The sequence below is a fragment of the Protomyctophum bolini genome (assembly GCF_963924005.1).
Source record: "Protomyctophum bolini genome assembly, chromosome: 15".
In the NCBI taxonomy this organism is placed as follows: Eukaryota; Metazoa; Chordata; class Actinopteri; order Myctophiformes; family Myctophidae; genus Protomyctophum; species Protomyctophum bolini.
In genome coordinates, this window is record NC_137876.1 from 12,601,181 (window position 1) to 12,628,427 (window position 27,247).

General features: G+C 50.9%; 1 protein-coding gene across 1 annotated transcript in view; it reads right to left on the reverse strand.

Moving 5' to 3' along the window:
* Nucleotides 1-27,247, reverse strand: part of LOC308329721 (ryanodine receptor 3) — a gene marked incomplete at its 5' end in the record, with an annotated part of 233,978 nt that overhangs the window by 107,828 nt on the left and 98,903 nt on the right. The window contains 11 exons of the mRNA XM_080784219.1: nt 14-214; nt 878-1,012; nt 1,273-1,537; nt 2,526-2,723; nt 3,120-3,332; nt 3,431-3,657; nt 4,958-5,044; nt 6,058-6,223; nt 9,142-9,323; nt 16,648-16,851; nt 17,420-17,628. Coding sequence (XP_080640345.1) covers nt 14-214; nt 878-1,012; nt 1,273-1,537; nt 2,526-2,723; nt 3,120-3,332; nt 3,431-3,657; nt 4,958-5,044; nt 6,058-6,223; nt 9,142-9,323; nt 16,648-16,851; nt 17,420-17,628 — 2,087 coding nt within the window. The remainder of the gene's footprint in view (nt 1-13; nt 215-877; nt 1,013-1,272; nt 1,538-2,525; nt 2,724-3,119; nt 3,333-3,430; nt 3,658-4,957; nt 5,045-6,057; nt 6,224-9,141; nt 9,324-16,647; nt 16,852-17,419; nt 17,629-27,247) is intronic.

Here is a 27,247-nt window from a genome sequence, read left to right on the forward strand (position 1 = left end):
GTGGTCATCTCACCTGTTCCTGGGGAGGCGAGCGGAACTCCTTGGTCTTCTTGGCGGTGATTGCGGCCGACATGTTGAGCGCCAGCATCAGCTCGTTGTAGCGGAACTTCTGGTTGTACTGCAGCTTGGACACGAAGCTGTCGGAGAAGGACACGATGGCCTCGATGCGATGCTTCAGCTCGCAGTCGCAGAAGTAGTGGAGCAGCTCACACATCTGGGGGTTGGAGAGGATAGCGGTTTGGGATGCTATCAGATGATTTAATCTCCGTTATCAGCCCTTATCAGGACCATGCAATGGAGACAGCATGGACATTTCCTACATATTGACGTTTGTTGTCATCCATTGTCTGACGTCAAACATCTGGCATCCATTGTGAGTACATTATGCCAGTCGCGCTCAACATTGTCAGGCTGCGACCTGCCAAAAAAAATAATTTGTCCCCAGTTCAAATATTATTATTTTGAGGGACCTTGTGTGTTTTCAATTTTTTATTAGAAAATACACATACATACACTACTTCAACCATATACATTTCGGCCATTTGAAAATAGGTGTGTCACGATGTGCCACGATGCGACTTATTCTTAGCTTGTAGATCGGCTACTTTCAAAAGCTTTTGTACACATTTTAAACTTGCGAAATGGGACATTCTGCAATATGAGTACTTTAACTTTTAGTACTTTAAGTACATTTTGATTCCGATACTTTTGTACTTCTACAGGAGTACATTTTGAATACTGGACTTCTAATTGTAACAGAGTACATCCACATTGCAGTATTAATACTTTTACTTCAGTCAAACATTTGAGTTAAACATGTAGTTATGGAGTTAAATCATAGAGCGTTTGCGTCATCACAATGGTTGTGCATCTCTACCTGTCGTTTGACCGGCTCAGGCAGCCTCTTCTCCAGCAGCCCTTTCATTGGCTGCTTGGCGTCTTTAGCCGCCTCCTCCTCTCCGGCCTCCACCGCCTTCTCCTCCGCCCCCGTGAGCCCTTCCTTCTCCGTAGCCTGGTGTTGATTTGCACATTTTCATTTACTTTTAGTCATTATTAGTCTTTTGAGTAAAATTCCATTTAGTTTTTTTTTATCTGAAATGTTTTAGTCGACTAATTGTACAGTTGACTTAGTCAACTAAAACGTATTTGGTCAGGCCGCATGCTCAAAATAGCTGATCTACAAAATGACGAAATCAGCGGATACAAATTATGAAGTAAAAAAATTAATATATAAATCAGCAGTACCGTGACATCGGCAGGCGCCGCAGAGACGTCCTCCCGCGTGGCGGTGGTCTCCCCGAACACGTTGGGCTCGATGAGCATGAGGATCTTGTGCACGTCCTCGCTGCGCAGCACGCCCATGGTGAGCAGCGTGCCCGTGAGCCGCAGGATGGGCACAAACTGGTACTCCACGCTGCCGCCCACGGGGTCGCGGATGTGGGCGCCGCTGCCCTGCACCGCCTCCGTCAGCATGCTGATGGCCTTCTCCTTCAGCACGTCCAGCGGGATCTGAGGGCTGTAGAGGTGCTGCTCCCGCCTGCCGGTTATAGGGATGGGACGATACGTTTTAATTTAACACTTCCGATGCCCAGGACGTCCACACACGTCTTATCAAATACAACCGCAGGGGGCTGAGGACGTGTGGGCACGTCTTACGGTATTATCTTATTTTTTTGTTATGTTTTTTTTTTGTGGCTTTCGCCTTTATTTTATGGAGGGATAGACAGTAGGCTGACAGGAAATGGGGAGAGAGATGGGGGATGCCTTTACATACAGTAAAGGCCGTCGGGATCGGGAGTCGAACCCGCGGCCTGGACAGCTGAGCCACGGCCACCGTCTTACGGTATTTTTAACGATATAAAATGGGTTCAATGAAAGGAGAGATCAAGTTGTTGCAATTAAATGAATACTTTTAATGCATAGCATTTGCATTACTAGAGCGGTGCCCGTGGGGCCTCTACAGGAGCCTACTTGGAACGATGAAAGTTAGAAATGCATGCCCAACCCAGATATTATGTCTGTTTTCCTTTTATGCCCATATATGGAGTTCTTTGCCAGGCATGCCCAAATATGGAGTCTATGCAGATGTCAGAATAATGTCAGAACAGGCCAGGTCCATATATGGACACTGGGCAGGGGCCCTGTGTGTGTGTGTGTGTGTGTGTGTGTGTGTGTGTGTGTGTGTGTGTGTGTGTGTGTGCACGTGTGTGTTACGTAATGGCTGCTAAAAACTGAGCTTCCCATCATGCACCTGTGCACAGTGTGAAGCTCAACAGCGCCACTTTGTCACTTGTTGGTACCCTAAACAGACAGACAGACAGACATAGGGACACACATCGCTGTGCATTGGAGTGGCTGCACCACTAAAAAATAACGCTCATCTTTTACTTTCCCTAATAACAACACCACAATAATCGCAACATGTAGTTTTCACAACCACCCCCCATACATCCATCCATCCATCCATCCATCCATCCATCCATCCATCCATCCATCCATCCATCCATCCATCCATCCCTCCCTACCTGGCGGGGCTGATGAAGCAGGGCGGGGTGAAGTGGAGGCGGGGCATGAGCGACGTGCTGAGCCCCGTCCCCGGCGGCAGATGGCGGCTCTTGGCGGCGTCGGCGAAGAGGCGGATGGAGCGCGTCTCGGCCGTGACGGGCACGATGAACTCGTTGTTCATCATGAGCCGCGCCTCCTTGGCCGTCTCCAGGTGGATGCTGGTGACAATCAGAACCATCTTTATTGTCACATCACAGTTTTACAGGTAAAAGAGTGGGCGAAGGCCGGGACGGTTAGCTCAACCGTCTGGGGCACTTAGGGCTCCATTTTCGTCACCACTAAACCTCTTATCCCTAAACTTCTTTGCTTTTATTTGACTATTTTTGCAAAACATTTTTGAATGGTTAAAATGGCCAGTCTACAAGCTCACAACGTATCAATGTAGATTTTCTAGTTGAACTATTCAAATATACACCAAACCAAAAATCTAAAACGTGTCACCTAAGTGCACAGGGGGACTCTTTCCACAAAGAAAATTACACATAGTACCTGAGATAAAGTACCTGAGTAAATCTCTCTCTCTATATATATATATTTATATATAAGGTGCGTGCCTGATGAGTGCGCCGTAGAATCCCTCGCGCAGCGCGCCCGACAGGTACTGGTTGTCGATGGTGTAGAGCAGCTGCGACTGGTCCAGGTGGCTGCAGAGTGCATGGGCCACGCGCGTGTTGCCCAGCGCACACAGCGCGCAGTACAGCTTCAGCGTGTGGTAATGGAACCGCCGCATGTCCTCCTGCTCCGAGAGCTCCATGATGTCCACGCACCTAAGGGGGTGGTAGGGAGGAGGGGAGCGGAGTGGTGTTGGTTTTTCGCGAAAAGCCAACACCACAAACACGAAAAAAAGAGACGAAAACTTTAGTACCTGTTCTCCTCAGGTATGTGCACGGCCAGCATCTGCAGCGGCTCCACACACTGCAGTAGCCAGCCCTGCCTCTCGCTGACGCGGCCCGCCTCCACCTTGAGGAAGGTGTTGGGCATGCGGCTCCACAGCACGGCGCTGATGCTCTGCACGTCCAGACGCGGCGGACACTGCGGCACCGGGTTCCTGTGCTCGCTCTTGAAGGTGGCCGAGGACAGCGGCATGGTGTTCTGGAGGGAGGACCCACAGAACGGATATCGTAAAGAGGAGAGCGGCATGGTGTTCTGGAGGGAGGACCCACAGAACGGATATCGTAAAGAGGAGAGCGGCATGGTGTTCTGGAGGGAGGACCCACAGAACGGATATCGTAAAGAGGAGAGCGGCATGGTGTTCTGGAGGGAGGACCCACAGAACGGATATCGTAAAGAGGAGAGCGGCATGGTGTTCTGGAGGGAGGACCCACAGAACGGATATCGTAAAGAGGAGAGCGGCATGGTGTTCTGGAGGGAGGACCCACAGAACGGATATCGTAAAGAGGAGAGCGGCATGGTGTTCTGGAGGGAGGACCCACAGAACTAGCGGATTCAAATAAAAATCAAGCGATAATCACCAGTAGGTTACCAAGGTTATCAAGACGATCTTATCGACCTACTGCATGTATACTGGGAGGCTACTGGCTGCTATTAGGATGGGTGCACAGAACGCACATTGTAAAGAGAGCGGCATGGCATTCTGGAGGACCCACAGCACACACGTTGTAAAAGGGTATATTATTATTGTTGTTTCTTGATGCACCTTGCTTTTCCTTCTGCCTTGTTTCTTCTATAATACTACAGTACTTTGTATCCGTCTTATCCTTACTTGTATGTTGTAACCTTAACTGCTGCGCTGCCTCTGGGCGACTGATTTGTCAATCTCATTTTTGATTACGGGTACGGTATATGTTTTGCAAACGGGGGTGAGTATAAACTCGGACCATGTCCCTGCTTTTCATTTATAAATCAGAAACCTGAGATACTGTTTGGTAGCCTACGGTGCCTGATTGATTGATCGCTACCAATTAAGCACAGCCTAAAAAGTTATGAACCGGCACAATTAAACTGGCACTTTTAATTAGTTGATGAACTGAGTCGTTAATTTCATCACCTTTCATCTACGTTTGTGGTTTAATTTTTAATGACCTTATGTATATTGCATGTGTTAAAACGAGGGTTGATGGATGCATTTACAAAAAGATAGTTCATATTAATAGGTAATGCATATCGTGTAATTTGCCAGAGTGACCACACTAATGTAAGATGGAGTGAGAAGAAGTGCCTGCCTCAGCGTTGCAGGCCTGAGACCTCCCCCGAATCTAGCTTAACTGCCTGCAGATAAGGGTGTGGAATGTGACACAAAAGTTAGAATGTGGAGATGATAATAACAGGGTCTCATTGAAATAAAAATGTCATAAAAAAGTCACTGTTTTAAATCATCATTACAGCATCCTTTGTTTCTCCATTGACAGCGATGCAGCGGAGGAGTGTATACCTTTATCTTTGTCAGCTCGAACTGGAAGAGGTTGGGGCTGGTTGGTCGCACAAACACCGCAGGAAACAGCTTGGTGTTCGGTTCCACCTTGGCAGAGAGAGAAGAAGCTGTTAATATCCAGCCTGCACAGTACAGTCAGGAGGCAAACATGAAAGGGGGTTGAGCGGCGGTGACACGAGAACGTGACTTGCAGCCAGGAAGCAGTTTAGCGGAGTGCCGTGACTCAGAATAGTTCCGTGTTTGTAGTGTGTGTATGTGTGTACGCGACGCGAGTGTGTACGTGTGTGCGGCGCGTGTGTTTCAGAGAGTAGTGTCGGCTGCCAGGATGACTCATAGCACAGCAAAGCCTCACCATGCACATCCCTGCATGAAATAACATAAGGAGATTATACCCCGTTTGAAAAGGCTCCCGCGAGATTAACTTCCCCAGGTGTGTGTAGAGCGTACCGTTTGAACGGCTTTGTACTTTTCAAGTTTGACAGGGTGAGATACCACATCTTGCTTTGGTGGCAACGATAGCATACTTAGGCATACTAAGTACAGTACATTTACTGACGTACTGTACTTATTTACAATGTTGTACTTTACCTGAGTATTTCCAATTATACTGCACTACATCTCAGATCCAAATATTGTACTTTTACTCCACTACATTTATTTGACAGCTTTACATTACCCACTTCAGCCCAATTTACATTTCGGCCATTTGAAAATAGCCAATCTACATGTAGATCTGCTATTTTACAAATATGTGTATGCATTTGAAAACTTTAAATGAGACATTCTGCATAAAGAGTACTTTCTACTCGTTTGGACAGCAAAAAATGTTGAATTCCAGTATTGATTGCAGTATTGATAGTACAAAATGCAAGTACTTTTTTCCCATGACTGATATCAGGGATGGGAGGAGGGACACATTGATGGCTACATGCAGAGAGATGGAGATACCACGGGTGGACGGGCGGATTGATGGCTGTCCATAAAGTAACTAGTACAGCTAGTACAGCCACAGAGAAGGCCCTGTCGCCCCAGGTGTTGATCTTTTTGGGGACCTCGAGGAGGCCGGCGTCGCTGGCCCTGAGGGAACGGGATGAGAATACCTGGTAGGAGGTGGAGATGTCCTTGCCGTTGACGGTGAAGGCCAGCAGGCCGGTGGCCAGGTCCATCAGACAGCCCACCTCCAGGTCCACGTTGCTGCGGCTGGACGCCTGGGCCGCCGTGGTTACGTCGCCGCCCCACACCATGTAGCAGTTACTCCTCTTCACACTGTCACACAGAGGAGGATGAGACCACACCATGTAGCAGTTACTCCTCTTCACACTGTCACACAGAGGAGGATGAGACCACACCATGTAGCAGTTACTCCTCTTCACACTGTCACACAGAGGAGGATGAGACCACACCATGTAGCAGTTACTCCTCTTCACACTGTCACACAGAGGAGGATGAGACCACACCATGTAGCAGTTACTCCTCTTCACACTGTCACACAGAGGAGGATGAGACCACACCATGTAGCAGTTACTCCTCTTCACACTGTCACACAGAGGAGGATGAGACCACACCATGTAGCAGTTACTCCTCTTCACACTGTCACACAGAGGAGGATGAGACCACACCATGTAGCAGTTACTCCTCTTCACACTGTCACACAGAGGAGGATGAGACCACACCATGTAGCAGTTACTCCTCTTCACACTGTCACACAGAGGAGGATGAGACCACACCATGTAGCAGTTACTCCTCTTCACACTGTCACACAGAGGAGGATGAGACCACACCATGTAGCAGTTACTCCTCTTCACACTGTCACACAGAGGAGGATGAGACCACACCATGTAGCAGTTACTCCTCTTCACACTGTCACACAGAGGAGGATGAGACCACACCATGTAGCAGTTACTCCTCTTCACACTGTCACAGTGTGTCACACAGAGGAGGATGAGACCACACCATGTAGCAGTTACTCCTCTTCACACTGTCACACAGAGGAGGATGAGACCACACCATGTAGCAGTTACTCCTCTTCACACTGTCACACAGAGGAGGATGAGACCACACCATGTAGCAGTTACTCCTCTTCACACTGTCACACAGAGGAGGATGAGACCACACCATGTAGCAGTTACTCCTCTTCACACTGTCACACAGAGGAGGATGAGACCACACCATGTAGCAGTTACTCCTCTTCACACTGTCACACAGAGGAGGATGAGACCACACCATGTAGCAGTTACTCCTCTTCACACTGTCACACAGAGGAGGATGAGACCACACCATGTAGCAGTTACTCCTCTTCACACTGTCACACAGAGGAGGATGAGACCACACCATGTAGCAGTTACTCCTCTTCACACTGTCACACAGAGGAGGATGAGACCACACCATGTAGCAGTTACTCCTCTTCACACTGTCACACAGAGGAGGATGAGACCACACCATGTAGCAGTTACTCCTCTTCACACTGTCACACAGAGGAGGATGAGACCACACCATGTAGCAGTTACTCCTCTTCACACTGTCACACAGAGGAGGATGAGACCACACCATGTAGCAGTTACTCCTCTTCACACTGTCACACAGAGGAGGATGAGACCACACCATGTAGCAGTTACTCCTCTTCACACTGTCACACAGAGGAGGATGAGACCACCTCGGACCCAAAACTAAATGAAAACTAAGCTACGGTGACTAGAACTAAAGACTATATTAGGTTGACAATTCCGTCAACAAATTGTGTGGTCTCTCTGGTGAGTGTCCTTAAATTGGAGCCAGCCACAAACAGGCCAGAGTGCAGCGCTCCAGGCAGAGACGTGCCCTTGGCCTGGTAGTAGAAGAAAGGAAGGTGCAGTATGTCCATAATTGCGTGTTAAGTGAAAATGACATGATGCCACCTGGACGGAAGCCTGATCAAGCAGGGGCAGCTGTGCTGCGGCGGCAATCAAGAATGTTTGTTCTAAGCTCTAGCACTCTGCACCATCGTGTTGCTGGTTCACCACGGAGAAAGGACCTCATACATCGGGCGTTAACCCATTTTGGTGTTTTAAACATTATGTTATAATTTAGCTATTGAAAAATAGCAGATCTACAAGCTCGTATGAGCCTGTAGATCTGCTATTTTTGAAAATATTTATTTCAGAAAACTGGAGGATTTAGAAGTTTTTTTTTTAAGTGGTGCAACCACTTCTACATCCAGCTTTGTCCGTGTACACACGTGTGTGTGTACCTGTGTACCTGTGTCCATGAGCCTGAGTAGTTACTTATTTATACCAGAAGGGGGCGCCAGAAACAGAGAGAGGGGTAGTGCTGTGTCTCTAATGAGAGAGAGAGAGAGAGAGAGAGAGAGGGGGGGGGGGCGGGGGGAGGGAATTGCACCACTTGGTTCACACAGGTGTGATTTTTTTTTAATGTTGAGGTCAGGGCTAAATGGGTTAAACAACAAACCTCACTATCCCTCTCTATCATTCGCATCAACTGCCAAGATTGAACATATATGACTGATTGATTACTATTTTTCTGTTAAGAGGCAACATAGGACAGGAACTGGGAACCTACCATGCAGGAAATTAAGTCAATGTCATTATTATATTAAAATCCCTGACTGGGAAGAGACTTTGATTTATCGTGCTATAATTTGACATTACGATTGGTGTCAATGAAACCATGCTGCGGCGGGAATAAAACATTTCCCCCGACTCTGTGTGGTGACTTGGATCAGACGTTACAAAATAAAAACTGGACCAAAATGTTATAGGGAGGGACTAACATTTTATGTTTGGTTTGCGCTCGGGTGCTGCCCTGAGATTGGCTCCATGCAACCAAGTGTAAAATCAGGTATTACGATGCCATCAAGGCAAACAATAAAATAAAGTTTTACTCATTTTTAGAAGACATTTGTAAAATTGGCCACCACTTTTCAAACTATCTTTTCAAAAAAAATCTACTCAGTCTGTGTCTCATAGGAGGGCTGTGGGCAGTTCAGAAACCCGTCCACCAGTGACATCATCGTTTTTTATATTTAGATTGTATCATGAACATTATTAGTGAGGACCAATTATATGAAGATGAAAAGTGGTGAAGTGGTCCTTTTAATGGCTTAAATGAGCTACACACAAATCAAATGGTCTTGACTTGAGGAGGAGGAGGGGGAGGAGCAGGTGGGAGTGGCCTGTGGACGGACTCACCTCTCATGGACCCGCCCACGCTCGTCGCCCAGGGTTACCGTCACCGTGCGGTTCTTGCTGAGGTTGAAGTTGTTGCTATAGTAATGGTAGTCAGGTGTAACCCAGCCCACCCACACGCCAGCAGGGTCCTGGCCAGCAAACACCCTGACCGAGTAGTAGTACTGCAAAAAGACCCAACAGGACTGGAGTTAGCCAAAAAACAGCAGTGATATGACATATTTAACACAATGCTATTTATGACAGTAGGGTTGCCACGGTGACAGCAGCTGCAGCACACAAACTGATTACACTGTAGATGTAGATGTTCATAAACGAGAGCTTTCTGCACCTGGCAGATATGAGCGAGTCGTTCTTGTTATAATTACCGTTGTGATGCTGCTGTAATCCACTCGTCTGCTGTCATCACTGTACCTCACAGATCTCAGGGGGTATCTGTCGAGAAATTAATTATGAATGACAAAACAAGAAATGCTACTCGGCACGTAATTCACCACTTTTAACACGATTGTAGGCATGTGTGAACATCTTTTAAAACATTTCAAAACACTTTGTTTTTGTAATGACATTCTTGGATGCAGGTGCCGGTTTCAAGGATGTTTAATATATCCAGGCAAAGGTACAAGGGAATAGGCAAAACTCGTAGTCAAAGGCAAAGTTAGAAAGCAACAAACTGACATAAGCTATAAACGGATGGGGCCGTGTACCAGGCAGGCATTGTTTACCAGCCAGGCAAACAATACTGACTGAAGTTGAGTGGCAGAGGGGGTGATTATATAGGTGTGGACTAATGAGGAGCAGGTGTGTAATGTGTATAGTTAGTAGGTTGGAGATGATGATCTCTGGAATGAGGGCATGGGCGTGGACAGTTCTATTTCGTCCCTGCTGACCGCCAGAGGCGGTGCTTTAAGCATGAATATGTCCTTCGCGCATGCGTCGTCGAGTGTTGTATACAAACAAAGTCAATTTTGACCCCGTGATGACCCGAAGTAGTCTATATCTTCCGGCAGTCTGCAGGGGATCAGTCTCTAATTTTTCTCGCGCGTCGTGGTGAGAAATTTGCACTGGGCTGCGAGGTATTGCTATGCAATACAATATGCAGCTACGGTGCCTGTACCTGGTCGCCGGTAGTTCTGTGACGGCGTGACTGCCTGTCGGAGTAGCGTTTGTTCGCCCTCCAGGAACTGCGACTATGGTTTTCTATCTCCTCGATGAATGGAGTTTATTTCGCGGATTCACGTGGACGCAGGAGCGTCCAATCTCTCTCGCCGGTAAGGAAGGCTAACCCCCCTCGGACAAAAGGTACGTTATCGTTTAAAGTGGTGCTATCCCCGCTAAACAGACGTCCAAATGATATGATATATATTTTTATCATGGCATAACCTCTTGTGAGTATAGGCTGCGTTCGCGCCGCCTCCCTGCTCTGCATAAAAGTTTTGTTCGACTGTGAACGCTAACAGACGTTCAAATTATATGATTATTGTATCATGGCATAACCTCTTGTAAGTATAGGCTGCGTTCGCGCCGCCTCCCTGCTCTGCATACAAAGTTTTGTTCAACTGTGAACGCTAGCGCTTATTATAAGCGACTATAAGACCTGCCGAAGGATAAGAACACTGTCATAATATTACCTTCGTTTGATAAACACGCTACTGTCAAGCTTTGGTTAGCCCCTGCTGATGGCAAGCATTGTCGCTACATACTCTCAGCAGTCGACATATAACTTATGACTTAAGTTAGTTAAGGCTAACCGGCATTTTCTGTTTGACAAGCCCCGCTGGCCAAAGCCATATACCAATATTGGCAGCATTCAAGCTTAACTGCTTTTGCGAATAGCTTGTATTCTTGTTGTTATTATTAGCCCGGTACAGGAGCAGCTACCTGCGTCCTCCCAGGGTATTGATGTTGCTACCAGTATAGTCTGTAGCTAAATTGCTATTGGTGTACATAGCCTGTCTGGTTGTTAACCCAGCTGGCCCCCAGCAGTGGGCCTAGCTGAAGCTGCTACCAGTATGTATTATTATACAGTATTATTTTATATTATTTTATTTTAATGTGAAGCACTTTGAGTTACATTTTATGTATGAAAATGTGCTATATAAATAAAGTTTATTATTATTATTAGGTCTGGAGCTCAAAGCTCCATTAACAGTTTCTTGCATATACAGTGGGTACAACTTGGTTTGTCCACCTGTAGGTCCCATTAACCCAGCTGGTCCCCAGCACAGGGTATCTGGCACTGCTGCCAGCGTAGCTCACAGCAGCTACCAGTAGTTTAAAGTTAAAGCTGTTTATGAACAGGCTATAGCTTGTCTTGTTTTTTAGTAGCCCAGCTGGTCTCCAGCATAGATCTCTAACTGGCGCTGCTACCTGTAGTTGTAGCCCAAGCGCTTATTATACTATCTAAGATAAAAAAAGCTATCTGTGTATAGCTTGCTTTACTGTTTGTTGGCCCAGCTGGTACAGGGCAGGCAGCGTATGCGCTCTGCTCCTCCAGCATACGGCCAGCTTGATGTTACTTACTACTAATGTTTGTTAGCTCAAGCATTTATTAACAGCTATCGGTGTATAGCTTGTTCTGTTCTTAGCTGCAGCTGATACAGGCAGCGTACGCGCTCCCTTCCTTCGGCAGGCGGCCCCTATTGGTGGAGCCATCGGTTGTAGCCTTTTCTCCAAAACTAGCTTGTGTCGGTTTATTTAACCAAACTTCTGGCTGGGGTAGGCAGCGTTAGTGCTCCCTCCTCCCAGCATGAATGCGTAGTAGTGCACACTTGACTAGTGTATTGGAAGTGTCTTTTGTTTCGCTCTGGACTAGCAAACATAAATTACAATAGTCTGGTTGCCCTTTTAGGGCAACCACACTAATAATAATGCACTTGGAGTTTGGATAAATGTCATAGTGCTGGGATAAGCGTTCGCATAGGAAACACTACAGCTGCTACATAGCAGCGTCCAAACCTTGACTGGAGGCTACTTTACTATCATAATTTATAAGTAAGCCTCCGCCGGGGGTACAGGTAGCGTACGAGCTCCCCTCCCCCACCGCGACCATGCAGGTCGCACAGTATCTAACAGCAACGTTTGTGTGCTGTTTCTATGATGCACTTTACATCTGGTTGAATCTCAAAGTGCTACAATGAGCATTTGCATAAAGCGTAAATGCATGCTGCGGCAGGTATAGCAGCATTCAGTTTTTCGATTAAGTCATTAGATGCCGATCTAAGTTAAAGCCTCTGCTGGTACAGGCAGCGTCCGCGCTCCCTTCCTACAGCATACGGCCCCACCCCTAGCAACCAGTAGCGTCCGCGCCCTGGGCTAGTTGGGACTGGTGTGCACCGGCCGGCCCAAAGGAACCGGTGCCACCACAACGGAAAGTTCCCACTTTTGTACCTGGAAAGCCTCTGCTGGTACAGGCAGCGTACGCGCCTCCTCCCCCCAGCATACGGCCAACACCTAGCAACCAGCAGCGTCCGCGCCCTGGGCTAGTTGGGACTTGTGCGCACCGGCCGGTCCAGAGTAACCGGTGCCACCACAATGGAGAGCTCCCACTTTTGTACCTCGTGTGAAGCTCTCCTTCAGCCGTGAGCCGACCTTGGTCCTGCCCCGTGTGCCAGGAGGAAAAGGTCTGACCGCTGGCTACAGCAGATCCGAGAGGGCTCAGCTATCTGCGGAGTGGCCCACATGAGGTCCATGCTCACTTCGGATGACACCTAGGCACCTCGGAGGGTGCCGAAGCGCCTCCCTCTCTGATGCCACAGCTGACTCGAGGTTGATGTGCTCTCCCCGACAGCTTAAGCTATGCACTTCCATGACTATGAGGAAGATGCAGAAGGCAGTGCCTCCCAGGCATCAGAGCCAGCCTCCCACTTCTCAGCTCATGCGCATAGCCGTGGAACGCATACTAAAGCAGGCAGTCGGCTCCTCCAAGCGCCTTCTGCAGACGCGGCTTCGCTGTCTTCGCCGTCCCCCACGCCTGTACCTGAGTCAGCTACAGGCCTGCCGGGCGGACGATCAGGGCCTTCTCCCATCTCTATACCGATGGTGAAATCCTGGCAGCCCTGCCCTGATTGGAAAAAGTGTCCTGAGACAACCCGTTGCGACTTGACACTTTAATAGATTGGAACGCACAAGGCGATAAGGGCTGGCCTGGGTTACATGCCAGCCACCAAGCCTGTCACTGCATCCCTCATGGTGTTCTCCAGCGAGGCCCGGCGGCAGAACGCTAGGTGACCTCGACCCCAGTACAGGAGCACAGGCAACCTGCTCACTGGGGCCTCCTTTTCACACCTAATAGTGGCAACGTTAATACTGGCTCAGCCACCTTTGGTGTATCACTGGAGGCATTGGCGTCATGTCCTCAGAGCGCGGACGGCTGATGTCCATCGTATCTCTAGCCCGTCGCCAAGCCGGGTTTTCACAGTCAAGCTTGACTGATGAGACTAGGCCAACTCTCCGTAGTCTCCCTGAGGAGCCAGGAGCACTAGGTGGTTCAGCTGGGCGAGAAGCGCTGGAGCGAACCATCCAGGTGGGGAAGACCAGGCTGCAGCTTGCAGGCCTATGACAGATCACGCCTCCCAAAGGGCCGAGCTCCAACATTGATGAAATCATCTTGACTGCCCTCGGAGCTCGCGTATCACCGCCGGCCCACACTAGAGGCCAGCGTGTTCCCTGGCGTCCCACGCAGGGACCTGACTGTGACTTTCCGGGCTGTGCAGCGCCTTCTGACGCCAGCCCCCCATATCCGGCGGGTCAAATTGGCCATTTTCAGCAACATGACGAGAGCCCTACTATCAGACCAGGAGTGAGGTGTCCTCCTGCCCAAGGGCGCAACAGAGGCTGTATAGCCTCAGTCACACTAAGGGAAGTCCGATCTACATACTTCCTTGTGACGCAAGACAGACGGGTGTCGACATGTCTTGAATCTGATGGGACCCAACAGGTCTATGAAGTTCGTGCCAGTCTACTGGGCCGAACACGGCAATGTGCTGGAGCGGCAAGTGGTGTGCTCCGCTCTACAGCACTTCCTGCCGTACAGGAGAGGCGAGCACATTCTCATACGTTCGGGCAACACCTCGACCGTGTATCACGTAAGTCATCGGGCAGGGCCACGTTTGCTCGGCTGCTGTAGGTGTCTATGGACCCCCTCCTGACCTGGGCAGCCTCCCCGCCCGATCAGCCTATAGGCAATTTGTCTGAGTGGAGAGCGGGACTACACGGTAGGCTCTCCCTCCCATCGAAAGCTTCCATGAGGGGAGCGGTACCCCATCCAGTGGTGGTGAACACTAATCAGAGGCTACCCCGGCAGAGCGGAGGTGGACCTCCTCACCCTGGACCTCACTAACCTCTCTGGTTCTCCCTAACGGAGACACCCAGCCTACCGGGCCAGGACGCAAGGGTCCGACGGTTTCATAGAACCTGAACGCCACAAATGGCTGTCAGCCTGCTGGACTTCTTAGGCTTCCTGCCACATGGCCAGTATGAACGGAACGACCTACATCGTTCCTGACACACATGGCCCTAAGCAGACCACCGCCCACAGGGCACTATCCTTTTAAATGCGCACTGCCAGAGGCACTGCATATGCCTTGCCACTGCCTCTCTGATACGACCAGCGCCTCAGAGTTATTTAGGAGGGTCACACCATACTGCTGGTTGCCCCCCCCCCCCCAGCCAAGAAGTACTTGGGCTCCTCTGCTGAACAGACCCAGTCGGAGGACGCCATGGCGTCTCCCTGACAGAGGTCTCCCCCAACTGGGAGGCGGTCGGATACGGCATTCAAATGCTCAACGCCCCCAACTGTGCGCTTGGCCACTGGCGGCCCTGAACCGCTGTGTGGAACCAGCCAGGCATGCCACCCTGAATTCAAGGGTGACATCCATGACATCCATCAGGCTACTGTACGATAACCGATGGAACCTATTTCCAACTGAGGCCAGAGCAAAGACCTAGTGCGCTGCCCTGCCTACCTGTCTGGAGTTCCGCAGTCCCTCCTAGACAAGGGCCGATCTCCTACTCTAAAAGCATAAGTAGGGGCAATATCATGTTGATATGCTAGAATCAATATTGCTGTAACGAAGCGTGTCCGTGAGCGGCACGTCCTGTCTGTTAGTGACTTGCGTCCGAAGCAAAGCTCAGACGGCCTGAGTGTCTCTGTGGCCGAACAGTGTTCCTCCTGAGGGTGCTGTCACATACACACCTCAACCAGCCTATACGGCTAGCATAGTTTTACCCTCCACCAGGAGAGTGGATGGACGAGCGGGAACTATTGCGCCCAGTGTGGGCCCTGAGAGCCGCTTGTTAGACCTGCCGAATGCTTTCGGCGGTCAGAATGGCTGTTCCGTTGTGACGATGGCCCTTTCAAAGGTAGCGCTCTCTCCAGACAGCGCCCGCCCCACACTATTGTGGATGCCATCAACCACGTTTATGGGGCGAGTGATCGTACCTTACCATTCGGCGTGAGGTGCCACTCTTAACGGGAGCGTCCCCACATCATGGGCTGCCCCGAGGGAAGTACCCCTGGAATATATCTGTGCCGCTGCCTCATGGGCATCACAGCGAGTTGTTTATGTTCCTCTGGGTGAGTGTTGCCACTCCCCATCCACTGGACGTGGTCCTCTTACGAGAGTCCTCCAAGCCTACTCCTTATGGTTTGTGATCAGGATCCCTCGTGACTTGGCTGGCATAAGTCATTCATGCTTAAAGCACCGCCTCTGGCGGTCAGCAGGGACGAAATAGAACGATAGTTACGTATGTAACTACGGTTCTATGAGTCCCGAATGACCGCCAGAGGCACTCTGTCACTCAGAATCCTCGTTTTCGCGCGAGAAAATTCTGTAGAGACTGATCCCCTGCAGACTGCCGGAAGATATAGACTACTTCGGGTCATCACGGGGTCAAAATTGACTTTGTTTGTATACAACACTCGACGACGCATGCGCGAAGGACATATTCATGCTTAAAGCACCGCCTCTGGCGGTCATTCGGGACTCATAGAACCGTAGTTACATACGTAACTATCGTTTTAAGCAGATCAAACTTGTAGATTATCTATTGTGTTTTGTAATAATAATAATAATAATAATAATAATAAACAAAGTACCTAGTAACTAAAGTATTGAAAAATCATAGTGGAGTAAAAAGCGCAATATTAGAAGTAAAATGATTTTGGAAATACTCCAGTAAAGTAAAAAAGCACTTACAATGTACTAAATATACTTAAATGGTAAATGGTGCAATTATATAGCACCTTTATCCAAGGCGCTTTACATGTGCAAGTGCATTACATTCACCCATTCACACACACATTCATACACCGATTGCGGCGGAAGCCATACAAGGTACCAACCAGCACATCGGGAGCAATTTGGGGTTCAGTGTCTTGCCCAAGGACACTTCGACATGTAGAAAGGAGGAGCCGGGATTCGAACCGCCGACCCTCGGATCATTGGACGACCTGCTCTACCTCCTGAGCCACAGTCGCCCCTTCGTGCGAGCGGCCGAGCGGCCCACCAACCTGTGTTTGACTTTGAGAGCCTCATCGTCATGGACTCCGTTCATGTCGACGACGGGGCAGCTCTTGTAGACAGAGTGGAACTCCACAGGCATGCTGAGTCGACAGAACACCATGTCGGCGTTGCTGTTCTGGGTGCCAAACGTCTTGTGGCTGACCTTTAGACACGGAGGACTGTCCACGGTGCCGTCGATCCTGGTCACCTGGGGAAGGTTCAGTGACAAATGACAATACGTTTGGATTTTTTAGTCCAGGATTTTTGTAAAACCATTTTTCACCCGGTGCCAATGGGCTGTGTATGCACACACGCCATTTTGGAAAGAACTTCCCTACTTCCTTCATAGGTGTTACTGATGACACTAATGAAGGCTCTGTTCCATTATGGTCAAACAGAATCAGGGTTCTGCTATTGTGCATGTTGGCTCATTGGAAACAAAGTGTCCTTGAGTGGGTTCTAAATGGCCCAGTATGGGTTTGTAACTCTGAGAGCGTTTGGTTGCATTTGACTAGATTGCTGGTACCGAATACGACCCCAGTCGTAACACTACAATGACCATAATGCTTTGGTGCACTGCCCCTCCTTGTGGAGAGGGGGGAGTGCTGCGTGGAGATGTGACTTGAAGTCCAGGAAGGAAGTGAGACCACATTTCCATGACACATTTTCGTCATGAAGATGGCGTCATGACTAAAATATCTAAGAGTGTTTCTTCTTGTCCTAAACATCCGTAAAATAAGATCTGGTTGCAAAAGGGGTTCTTCCGTGTAGCATACCGCTATGTGGCCGTGGTCCTTGGGCACGTTGACGAACGTGGGGAGGCGCTTGCTGAACCACATGGTCACCTCTCGGTTCATGTTGACGGCGAAGGGCTCGAAGCCCTCCTGCAGGCCGCACATGGTGTAGTACTTGAACGTGCTGGCGTCTTTCCCCAGGTTCATGCGACCCACCTGGGACAGGCCCAGACTGCACACCGGAATGAACCCTGAAGGACCAACACACAGGGGTGGAAAAAGCATGTACATGTTTTACTTAAGTAAAAGTGCACATACAGCAAAAGTATTGGCATCAATACTCATTATGCAGAATGTCCCATTTCATGTTTACAAATGTATAAGAATCTTTTGAAAATAGCAGATCTACAAGCTTGTAGATCGTCTATTTTCAAATGGCCAAAATGTGTATAGGGCTGAAGGGGTTACTCTATGTTTTGTAATAATAATCAAAATCTACAAAGTAACAGTACTACAGTACAGTAGTAACTAAAGTTCTCCAATAAATGTAGTGGAGTAAAAGTACAATATTTGCCTCTGAGATGTAGTGCCGATGTAGTACAATCAGTGCCGGGATTCCTTCAAAATAGAAGCTCTGGGGTGCCGGAAAGACATGGCCGCTTTTACTCGGATGCAGTGTCCATATTTATATTAAATACGTGTATTCTGCAATGAGTCTATATTTTGTAATGTGATATTGAGGTCTACATTGCAGGCTTGTTTTACAACTGTGTAGGATTGTGTATGCACCCATGTGTGATTGACTGTGTGGGAGTGATGAGTGGCTGATTGAATGAGAGAGTGCAGTTTGTTGGAGGAGGTTGATTCTTTGGATTGATTGAATACTTTATTAAATAAGATTGTTAACAGTACAGGTAGTACAGTCCCCCAGGAGGCTTGTTTCTTTGAGTATTTTTTTTCTATTCTCATGTATTTTCTATACTGTACTGTACTGCATCTATTCATTTTTCACTTATTTTGTTTTAAACATCCTAATGCCTTGTTGTTGAAATGTGCTTGTATGCGCATGCATAAAGTGAGTGGCAAATCGAGTGGCAAAGTTATAGTGGCAAAGTGAGTTTAAGAGGCTGTTGCAGTAATCGAGTCTGGTTGTGAGGAAAGTGTGCATGATTATCTCTGCAGCAGCGAAGGACAGTGTGGGACGAAGGCGGGCATGAGTATGACGAAGGCGGGTGATGTGGAGGTGGAACAAGGCCAAGGTCAAGGTGATAAGGACAGGGTCAAGGATGACACCACGGTTCCAGACTTGGGTGGAAGGGGTGACAATGGAGCCGTCGATAACTTAATCAGCACTACAGTATGTGTTTCACTGTGGCGGAAAAAGGTTATCAAATGTTTTTTTCTTAAGTATAAGTATCAATACTGCATTGTTGATATACTCTAGTTGCAAAAGTCCGGAATTCAAAATGTATTTGAGTAAAAGTACAAATGTACTGGTAACAAAATGTACTTATATAGTACTTAAAAAATAACAGATCTACAAGCTCACAATGTGTTGTGTTGTGAATCTTGTGATGCATAGTGAGCTTGTAGATCTGCTATTTACAAATGTCCGAAATGTACAGTATATAGGGCTGAAGTGGTTAATGTATGTATTGTGTGGAGTCTGTCAGGTCTCACCTCAGGGGGAGGGGCGAGTTACCATGACAACCAGGCACGCCCATGGCCGGGTCATAGACTCAGTGTATTATCCCAGAGCAATTCTAAATCAGCTGCGCCTCATTCCGGCCGCCGCCCTGGTTAGCAATTAAGGACAGCCGCAGCCTGTCAGCCGCGCCCTTTATAAACAGCCTGCGCACCTAGCAGTATCAGATCCCTGCTACACACAGACGCTCGCGCAGCATATGCCGTCCACTCGGCGTTGGATGGTAAGTCCACACTCCTCTCACTTATGGACTCTCACGTATGGACTATGTTTATTGTTTGATTGTTTGTATCACCACTCAATTGCTCTCTTATATTCTCACATCACCAGGCTTGTAGGAGTGGGGCTGGAAGCACACGCAGGAGCGTGTGCCCCCCATAGACAAGTATACACGGAGAGCCGCATGCATACTGGAGACCCACCTGGCTCGTATCGGGGACGAGTGCGGAAGACGGGACCCCCGTATGGAAACGGCAGCCCCACAGCTCCATAAGGTCGCAGTAAGACAAACCGTTCACTATCTATCACCCGTGTTATTAAGAAGAGGCACTCATAGTGGCAAATGAGCAGCTAAGGATAATAACGAAGATTGTGAATGAAGGAAGTCACCCTGTCGATGCTAAATGAAGACTGTGAATGAAGAGTGTCACCGTGGTGTTGTACACTGAAGATTGTTGAATGAAGATAACCCCGTAGAGACTAATGGAAGCTAGCAGGCTCTAGATAAAGTGTCACGTACACCCTGTGAAAGAAGACAGGCCCGTGTTATGTTTATTTCACCCTTGAAGAGACTTTAAGTTGGCTTGCGCCGCCAGGCCCGGTGAAAGAAGACCGTTAGAAACTAGAGCGCTTACTTTGTGTTAACCCCCTGACTGCCGTTGTCGTACCGACACGGCCACCCAGTAGATAGAGAGAAATAAGAATATAAATGCTTGTGTATCTTCCTGTTGGCCGAGCCTAAGGGGCCCTCCGTACCATCCCCGCCCGGTACCATACCAAGTACTTTTACTCTAATTACTCACCACCCCGTATCCGAGTACTTCTACTCTAAAGTACTCTTCTGTGCCTTGTGGATAGAGAAAGATACGCACCCCCTTACCTACCTCCGGGGGAGCCTCCTGGCCTCCTCTGGAACCTGGAAAAGAAGAAGAGAAAGAGTTATACAAAGGTCCAGTTGGTAGACTGCCTAGACCGGGTGTCTCAGGCCCCAACTTTGTACTTACCTTGTGCTCTGACCGTATGCTAACATCCCCTCTCATCCTCTGCAGTGACGACTCCCGCCTCGGAGCCGGGACCTCATGCAAAGAATATTACTGTCTGAGTTCTGTTTGTGAAAACTGACTTTGTTTGAACCTGTTGGAGAAATAAAGCAAGGGGCGCCATCGTGTGTCTAACCCCTGAAACTGCACGCTGAGTTGTATTTCCCACCCGACCTCCCACATATGGTGGAGAATGTGGGTATTCATCTGATCTCAACCACCGCCTAAACATGGCCAGCCCCGAATTGGCCGCCCTTCTCCGAAGTCAGACTGAACTACAGAACGCTGTGCGTGAAGTTGTCCGCAGGCTAGACCGACACGGTGATGTCCCTAGGACCCCCAACGCCGTCCTCTCCAAGCAGACCCCCGAGGATGACATCGAGGCGTACCTCGAACTCTTCGAACGCACCGCCGACCGCGAGCAGTGGCCCGCCGCCGACTGGGCCGGCATACTGGCGCCCTACCTCTCGGGAGAGGCTCAACGCGCATGTCGGGACCTTCCCGCCAGAGACGCTCGAGACTACGAGACGCTGAAGGCCGCCATCTTGTCCACCCTCGGCTACAGCCTGCCCGCCCGGGCCCAGCGGTACCACATGTGGGCCTATCAGCAGGCCCAGCCCCCTCGCGCTCAGGTCGCCGACCTCTACCGCCTGACGCAGAGCTGGCTGACCACGGGCGGAGAGACCCCGTGGATTGAGAGATTAGTCATAGACCGGTGTGTCCGTGCCCTGCCATCCGACGCCAAGAAATATGTTGCCCGAGTCAGCCCCACATCCGTGGACGCCCTGATCGCCCTCCTGGAGAACCACCACGTCTGCTCGGATATGCTCCGCCAGACCAAGAGCGACGCCGTCCCCAAGACAGACGACCGCCGAGACCGACGCCGACCAGCCCCGCCGACCCCGCCGGCCCCGGTCCGGCCCCGTGCCTCCGGCCCCCCCGACCGCAGCCCGCGGATCCGCAGGTGCTACGTCTGTAATCGGGAGGACCACCTGTCCTGGGCCTGCCCAGAGCGGCCCCCCGGCCCCGATGTCTCCATGCCCTCCGCGGACAGCATGAGAGGGCCCCGCCCCTGCCTCCACACCGGAAGTGAGAGCCGACGACAGACCACCCTCCCCGCCCGGGTTGATGGGACCGACACCCATGCCTTGCTGGACTCAGGCAGCGTGGTGACGCTGGTCCGGGGTGACCTCGCCTCCGCCACCAATGGACCCACCATCCCGGTCACGTGTGTCCACGGAGATGTCCGGCGGTACCCCGTCGCCCACGTGACCGTACAGACCCCCCGTGGCTCCGCGTTGGTCGCCGCCGGAGTGGTCCCCGAACTCCCCGTCCCCCTCTTGATCGGAACGGACTGTCCGCTGTTCGAGAAATACTGGAACCCGGGACGACGAGGGCCCCCCAGGACGCGGCGCCGCCGACGCCGCCGAAGTAGCGTACCCCTCGTCGCCTGCCCCGCCCTCCGCGAAGACGGGACCTCGTCCACCAGCAGCGGCCGAGGAAGTCCCCAGCCAGAACCCGGGCCGGAAGAAGCGGAGGCCTCCGACGCAGACGACACGCCGGCCCTCGGTGAAGACCCCTTCCTAGAGTTCCCCAGAATAGACGCGCCGCCCCCCCGGCGGCAAGGATCGTTCGCCACCGCTCAGTGGGCCGACCCCAACCTGGCTGGCGCCAGGCGGAACGTCGTGGCCGTCGACGGGAAGCTGAACCCGGGGGTGAGTGAGAAACCTTTCCCACACTTCTTCGTCCAACACGACTTGCTGTACCGCGCTTGCAAGGACCCCGCTGGGGAGGTCGTCGAACAATTACTCGTCCCCAAACCGTATGTGTCCCGAGTAATGTATCTCGCCCACTCCCACCAGTTAGGGGCCCACCTGGCCGTACAAAAGACTTACGACCGGGTCGCCGCCCGCTTCTATTGGCCAGGCGTTAAGAAGGCCATTGAGGAGTTTTGCCGCTCCTGTGCCGAGTGTCAGCTAACCGCCCCCCGCGGCGTGCCCCATAGCCCCCTAATTCCAATGCCAATTATCGATGTACCGTTCTCCCGTATCGCCATGGATATTGTCGGACCCCTCCCTAAGTCCGCCCGGGGCCACCGGTACATCCTAGTCATCATGGATTATGCGACGCGCTATCCGGAGGCCATCCCCCTCCGCACCGCCAACGCCCGGGCCATCGCCCACGAGCTGCTGATGCTATTCAGCCACGTCGGCATAGCGGACGAAATCCTGACCGACCAGGGCACGTGCTTCATGTCCAGAGTCCTAGCATCCCTGTATAAATGGCTGAAGGTCAAGCGTATACGGACCTCCGCCTACCACCCTGAGACGGATGGTTTGGTCGAACGGTTCAACCAAACGCTAAAGAAAATGTTAAAACGCGTCACGGAAGAGGACGCCAAAGACTGGGACCGCCTCATCCCGTTTGTACTCTTCGCCATTCGCGAAGTACCCCAAGCGTCAACCGGGTTTTCGCCCTTTGAGCTCCTGTACGGGAGGAAACCGCGTGGCCTCCTCGACCTGGCTAAAGAAGCCTGGGAGAGCCAGCCGTCCCCCCTCCGCAGCGTCATCGAACACGTCGACGCGCTCCAGGAGCGCGCCAAACGCATCTGGCCCATCGTAAGAGAGCACATGGCCGCAGCCCAGACGGCCCAGGCGCGCACCTACAATAAGGGTGCCAAGATCCGAGAGTTCGCCCCCGGCGATAAAGTGCTGGTGTTGGTCCCCACCAGCGAATGTAAGTTCCTGGCCCGATGGAAGGGCCCATATGAAGTCGTAGAGAGGAAAGGAGACGTGAACTACCGGGTGAGTCAGCCAGGTAGAAGACGCGGACACCAGATCTACCACGTGAACATACTGAAACGGTGGCATACGCCGGAGGAAGTGCCCCTACCCGCTTTAGTAACCTTTGTCTCCCCGCAGGCCCCGGCCGTGGCCCTTGGTGAGGATCTGACGCCCCAGCAGACACAGGACTTGCGGGAGCTACTCGATCGGAACCGCGACGTATTCTCAGAGTTACCGGGCCACACCTCCGTGCTAAAGCATGACATCGACACCCCTAACGGCCAGGTAGTGAGACTACGGCCGTACCGGATCCCGGAGGCACGAAGGAAGGCAATCAGAGAAGAGGTCCAGAAGATGCTCGAGCTGGGGGTCATCGAGGAGTCCCACAGTGCCTGGTCGAGCCCGATCGTGATTGTCCCCAAACCCGACGGCACACTCCGCTTCTGCAATGATTTCCGGAAGTTAAATGAGATCTCCGTGTTCGACGCGTATCCCATGGCCCGCGTCGATGAGCTGATTGACCGGCTGGGGCCCGCCCGGTTCATCAGTACCCTCGACCTGACTAAAGGGTACTGGCAGGTTCCCCTCACGGAGAGAGCCAAGCAGAAGACGGCCTTCATCACTCCCGATGGACTCTTCCAGTACCGAGTGATGCCCTTCGGAGTACACGGGGCCCCCGCCACGTTCCAACGGCTGATGGACCGGATACTGCGACCCCACCAGGCCTTCGCGGCGGCCTACCTGGACGATGTAATCATCCACAGCGCCACCTGGGGACAGCACCTGGAGCGGGTCGACACAGTCCTAGCCACCCTACGGGCGGCCGGCCTGACCGCCAACGCAAAGAAGTGCCGCATTGGTTGGACCGAGACGGACTACCTCGGCTACACCATCGGCCGAGGGTGCATCCGACCACAGACGAGGAAGGTGGAGAAGATCCAGACCTGGCCACGCCCGGTGACCAAGAAGCAGGTCAAGTCCTTCCTCGGCCTGATCGCCTATTACCAGAAGTTCGTCCAGAACTTCGCCACGATCGCGGCCCCCCTCCACGACTTGACCAAGAAGAACCTTCCCCACCACGTCCAGTGGACGGACGAGGCGGACGAAGCCTTCCGCACGTTGAAGACCGCCCTGTGCAGCGAGCCGGTGCTCGTGGCGCCGGACTTCACAAGGCCCTTCATCCTCGCCACGGATGCGTCCAACACCGGGGTCGGCGCTGTCCTGTCCCAGCCGCTAGACGGAGATGAGCATCCCGTACTGTACATCAGCAGGAAGCTGCTGAAGCACGAGCGTAACTACTCCACTGTCGAGAAGGAGTGCCTGGCCGTGAAATGGGCCATCCATCACCTCCGGTACTACTTATGGGGCAGACAGTTCACCCTCGTGACCGACCACGCGCCACTCAAGTGGATGGCGGCGAACAAAGACCGCAACGACCGTGTCACCCGCTGGTTCGTCGAGCTCCAGAGCTACAAGTTCGAGATAGAGCACCGGCCCGGGACCAAGATGAAACACGCGGACGCGCTCTCAAGACTGTACGAAGACGAGGGAAGTAGTCAAGCTCCTTGCGGTAGCAAGAAACTTAGGGGGGGAGTGTGTGGAGTCTGTCAGGTCTCACCTCAGGGGGAGGGGCGAGTTACCATGACAACCAGGCACGCCCATGGCCGGGTCATAGACTCAGTGTATTATCCCAGAGCAATTCTAAATCAGCTGCGCCTCATTCCGGCCGCCGCCCTGGTTAGCAATTAAGGACAGCCGCAGCCTGTCAGCCGCGCCCTTTATAAACAGCCTGCGCACCTAGCAGTATCAGATCCCTGCTACACACAGACGCTCGCGCAGCATATGCCGTCCACTCGGCGTTGGATGGTAAGTCCACACTCCTCTCACTTATGGACTCTCACGTATGGACTATGTTTATTGTTTGATTGTTTGTATCACCACTCAATTGCTCTCTTATATTCTCACATCACCAGGCTTGTAGGAGTGGGGCTGGAAGCACACGCAGGAGCGTGTGCCCCCCATAGACAAGTATACACGGAGAGCCGCATGCATACTGGAGACCCACCTGGCTCGTATCGGGGACGAGTGCGGAAGACGGGACCCCCGTATGGAAACGGCAGCCCCACAGCTCCATAAGGTCGCAGTAAGACAAACCGTTCACTATCTATCACCCGTGTTATTAAGAAGAGGCACTCATAGTGGCAAATGAGCAGCTAAGGATAATAACGAAGATTGTGAATGAAGGAAGTCACCCTGTCGATGCTAAATGAAGACTGTGAATGAAGAGTGTCACCGTGGTGTTGTACACTGAAGATTGTTGAATGAAGATAACCCCGTAGAGACTAATGGAAGCTAGCAGGCTCTAGATAAAGTGTCACGTACACCCTGTGAAAGAAGACAGGCCCGTGTTATGTTTATTTCACCCTTGAAGAGACTTTAAGTTGGCTTGCGCCGCCAGGCCCGGTGAAAGAAGACCGTTAGAAACTAGAGCGCTTACTTTGTGTTAACCCCCTGACTGCCGTTGTCGTACCGACACGGCCACCCAGTAGATAGAGAGAAATAAGAATATAAATGCTTGTGTATCTTCCTGTTGGCCGAGCCTAAGGGGCCCTCCGTACCATCCCCGCCCGGTACCATACCAAGTACTTTTACTCTAATTACTCACCACCCCGTATCCGAGTACTTCTACTCTAAAGTACTCTTCTGTGCCTTGTGGATAGAGAAAGATACGCACCCCCTTACCTACCTCCGGGGGAGCCTCCTGGCCTCCTCTGGAACCTGGAAAAGAAGAAGAGAAAGAGTTATACAAAGGTCCAGTTGGTAGACTGCCTAGACCGGGTGTCTCAGGCCCCAACTTTGTACTTACCTTGTGCTCTGACCGTATGCTAACATCCCCTCTCATCCTCTGCAGTGACGACTCCCGCCTCGGAGCCGGGACCTCATGCAAAGAATATTACTGTCTGAGTTCTGTTTGTGAAAACTGACTTTGTTTGAACCTGTTGGAGAAATAAAGCAAGGGGCGCCATCGTGTGTCTAACCCCTGAAACTGCACGCTGAGTTGTATTTCCCACCCGACCTCCCACAATTGTAATAATAATCAAAATCTACAAAGTATAACTACAGTAACTAAAGCTGTCAAATAATTGTAGTGCAGTAAAAGTACTATATATTTGCCTCTGAGATGTAGTGGAGTAGAAGTAAAAGTACCGGAAATTTGAAATATTCCAGTAAAGTAAAAAACAAAAGAAAAACTTAAAATTGTACTCAAGTACAGGCCTTGAGTGGATGTACTTAGTTTTACACCACTGGTGTTCAAGTTTCAATGGAACTGTCCAGTGTGTGTGGCCCTTCGCTCACATTATATTACTGGAGTCGGTACAGTGTGTCCAAGGCTGCTGTAGGACAACACACACAACAGGGTGTGTGTGTGTGTGTGGGTGGGGGGGCACAAGCAATCCAGCTTTTACTAAAAGCCAATTTACGAGTGTCACGTTAAATAATGGTGATTCTGTAACTCTGAGGAGCCGTTTATTTCTTCGCCTGTACGGCCATTAATGCCTCAGCATGATGATTGTCTCCGTCTCTGGATAGAAATGAAGGTCTGTGACGGGAACACGAACACACACACACACACACACACACACACACACACACACACACACACACACACACACACTGACACCATCATCTCTGCTCTCCCACTCTGTGACGGGAACACGAACACACACACACACTGACACCATCATCTCTGCTCTCCCACTCTGTGACGGGAACACGAACACACACACACTGACACCATCATCTCTGCTCTCCCACTCTGTGACGGGAACACGAACACACACACACTGACACCATCATCTCTGCTCTCCCACTCTGTGACGGGAACACGAACACACACACACTGACACCATCATCTCTGCTCTGCCACTCTGTGACGGGAACACCAACACACACACTGACACCATCATCTCTGCTCTGCCACTCTGTGACGGGAACACCAACACACACACTGACACCATCATCTTTGCTCTCCCGCTCTCTAAGGCTGCTGTCAGTCTACCATACTGTACCCACTGTACGACCCTCAGGGGGTCTTTTTTTTTACTAATTTAAAAGTATCAAT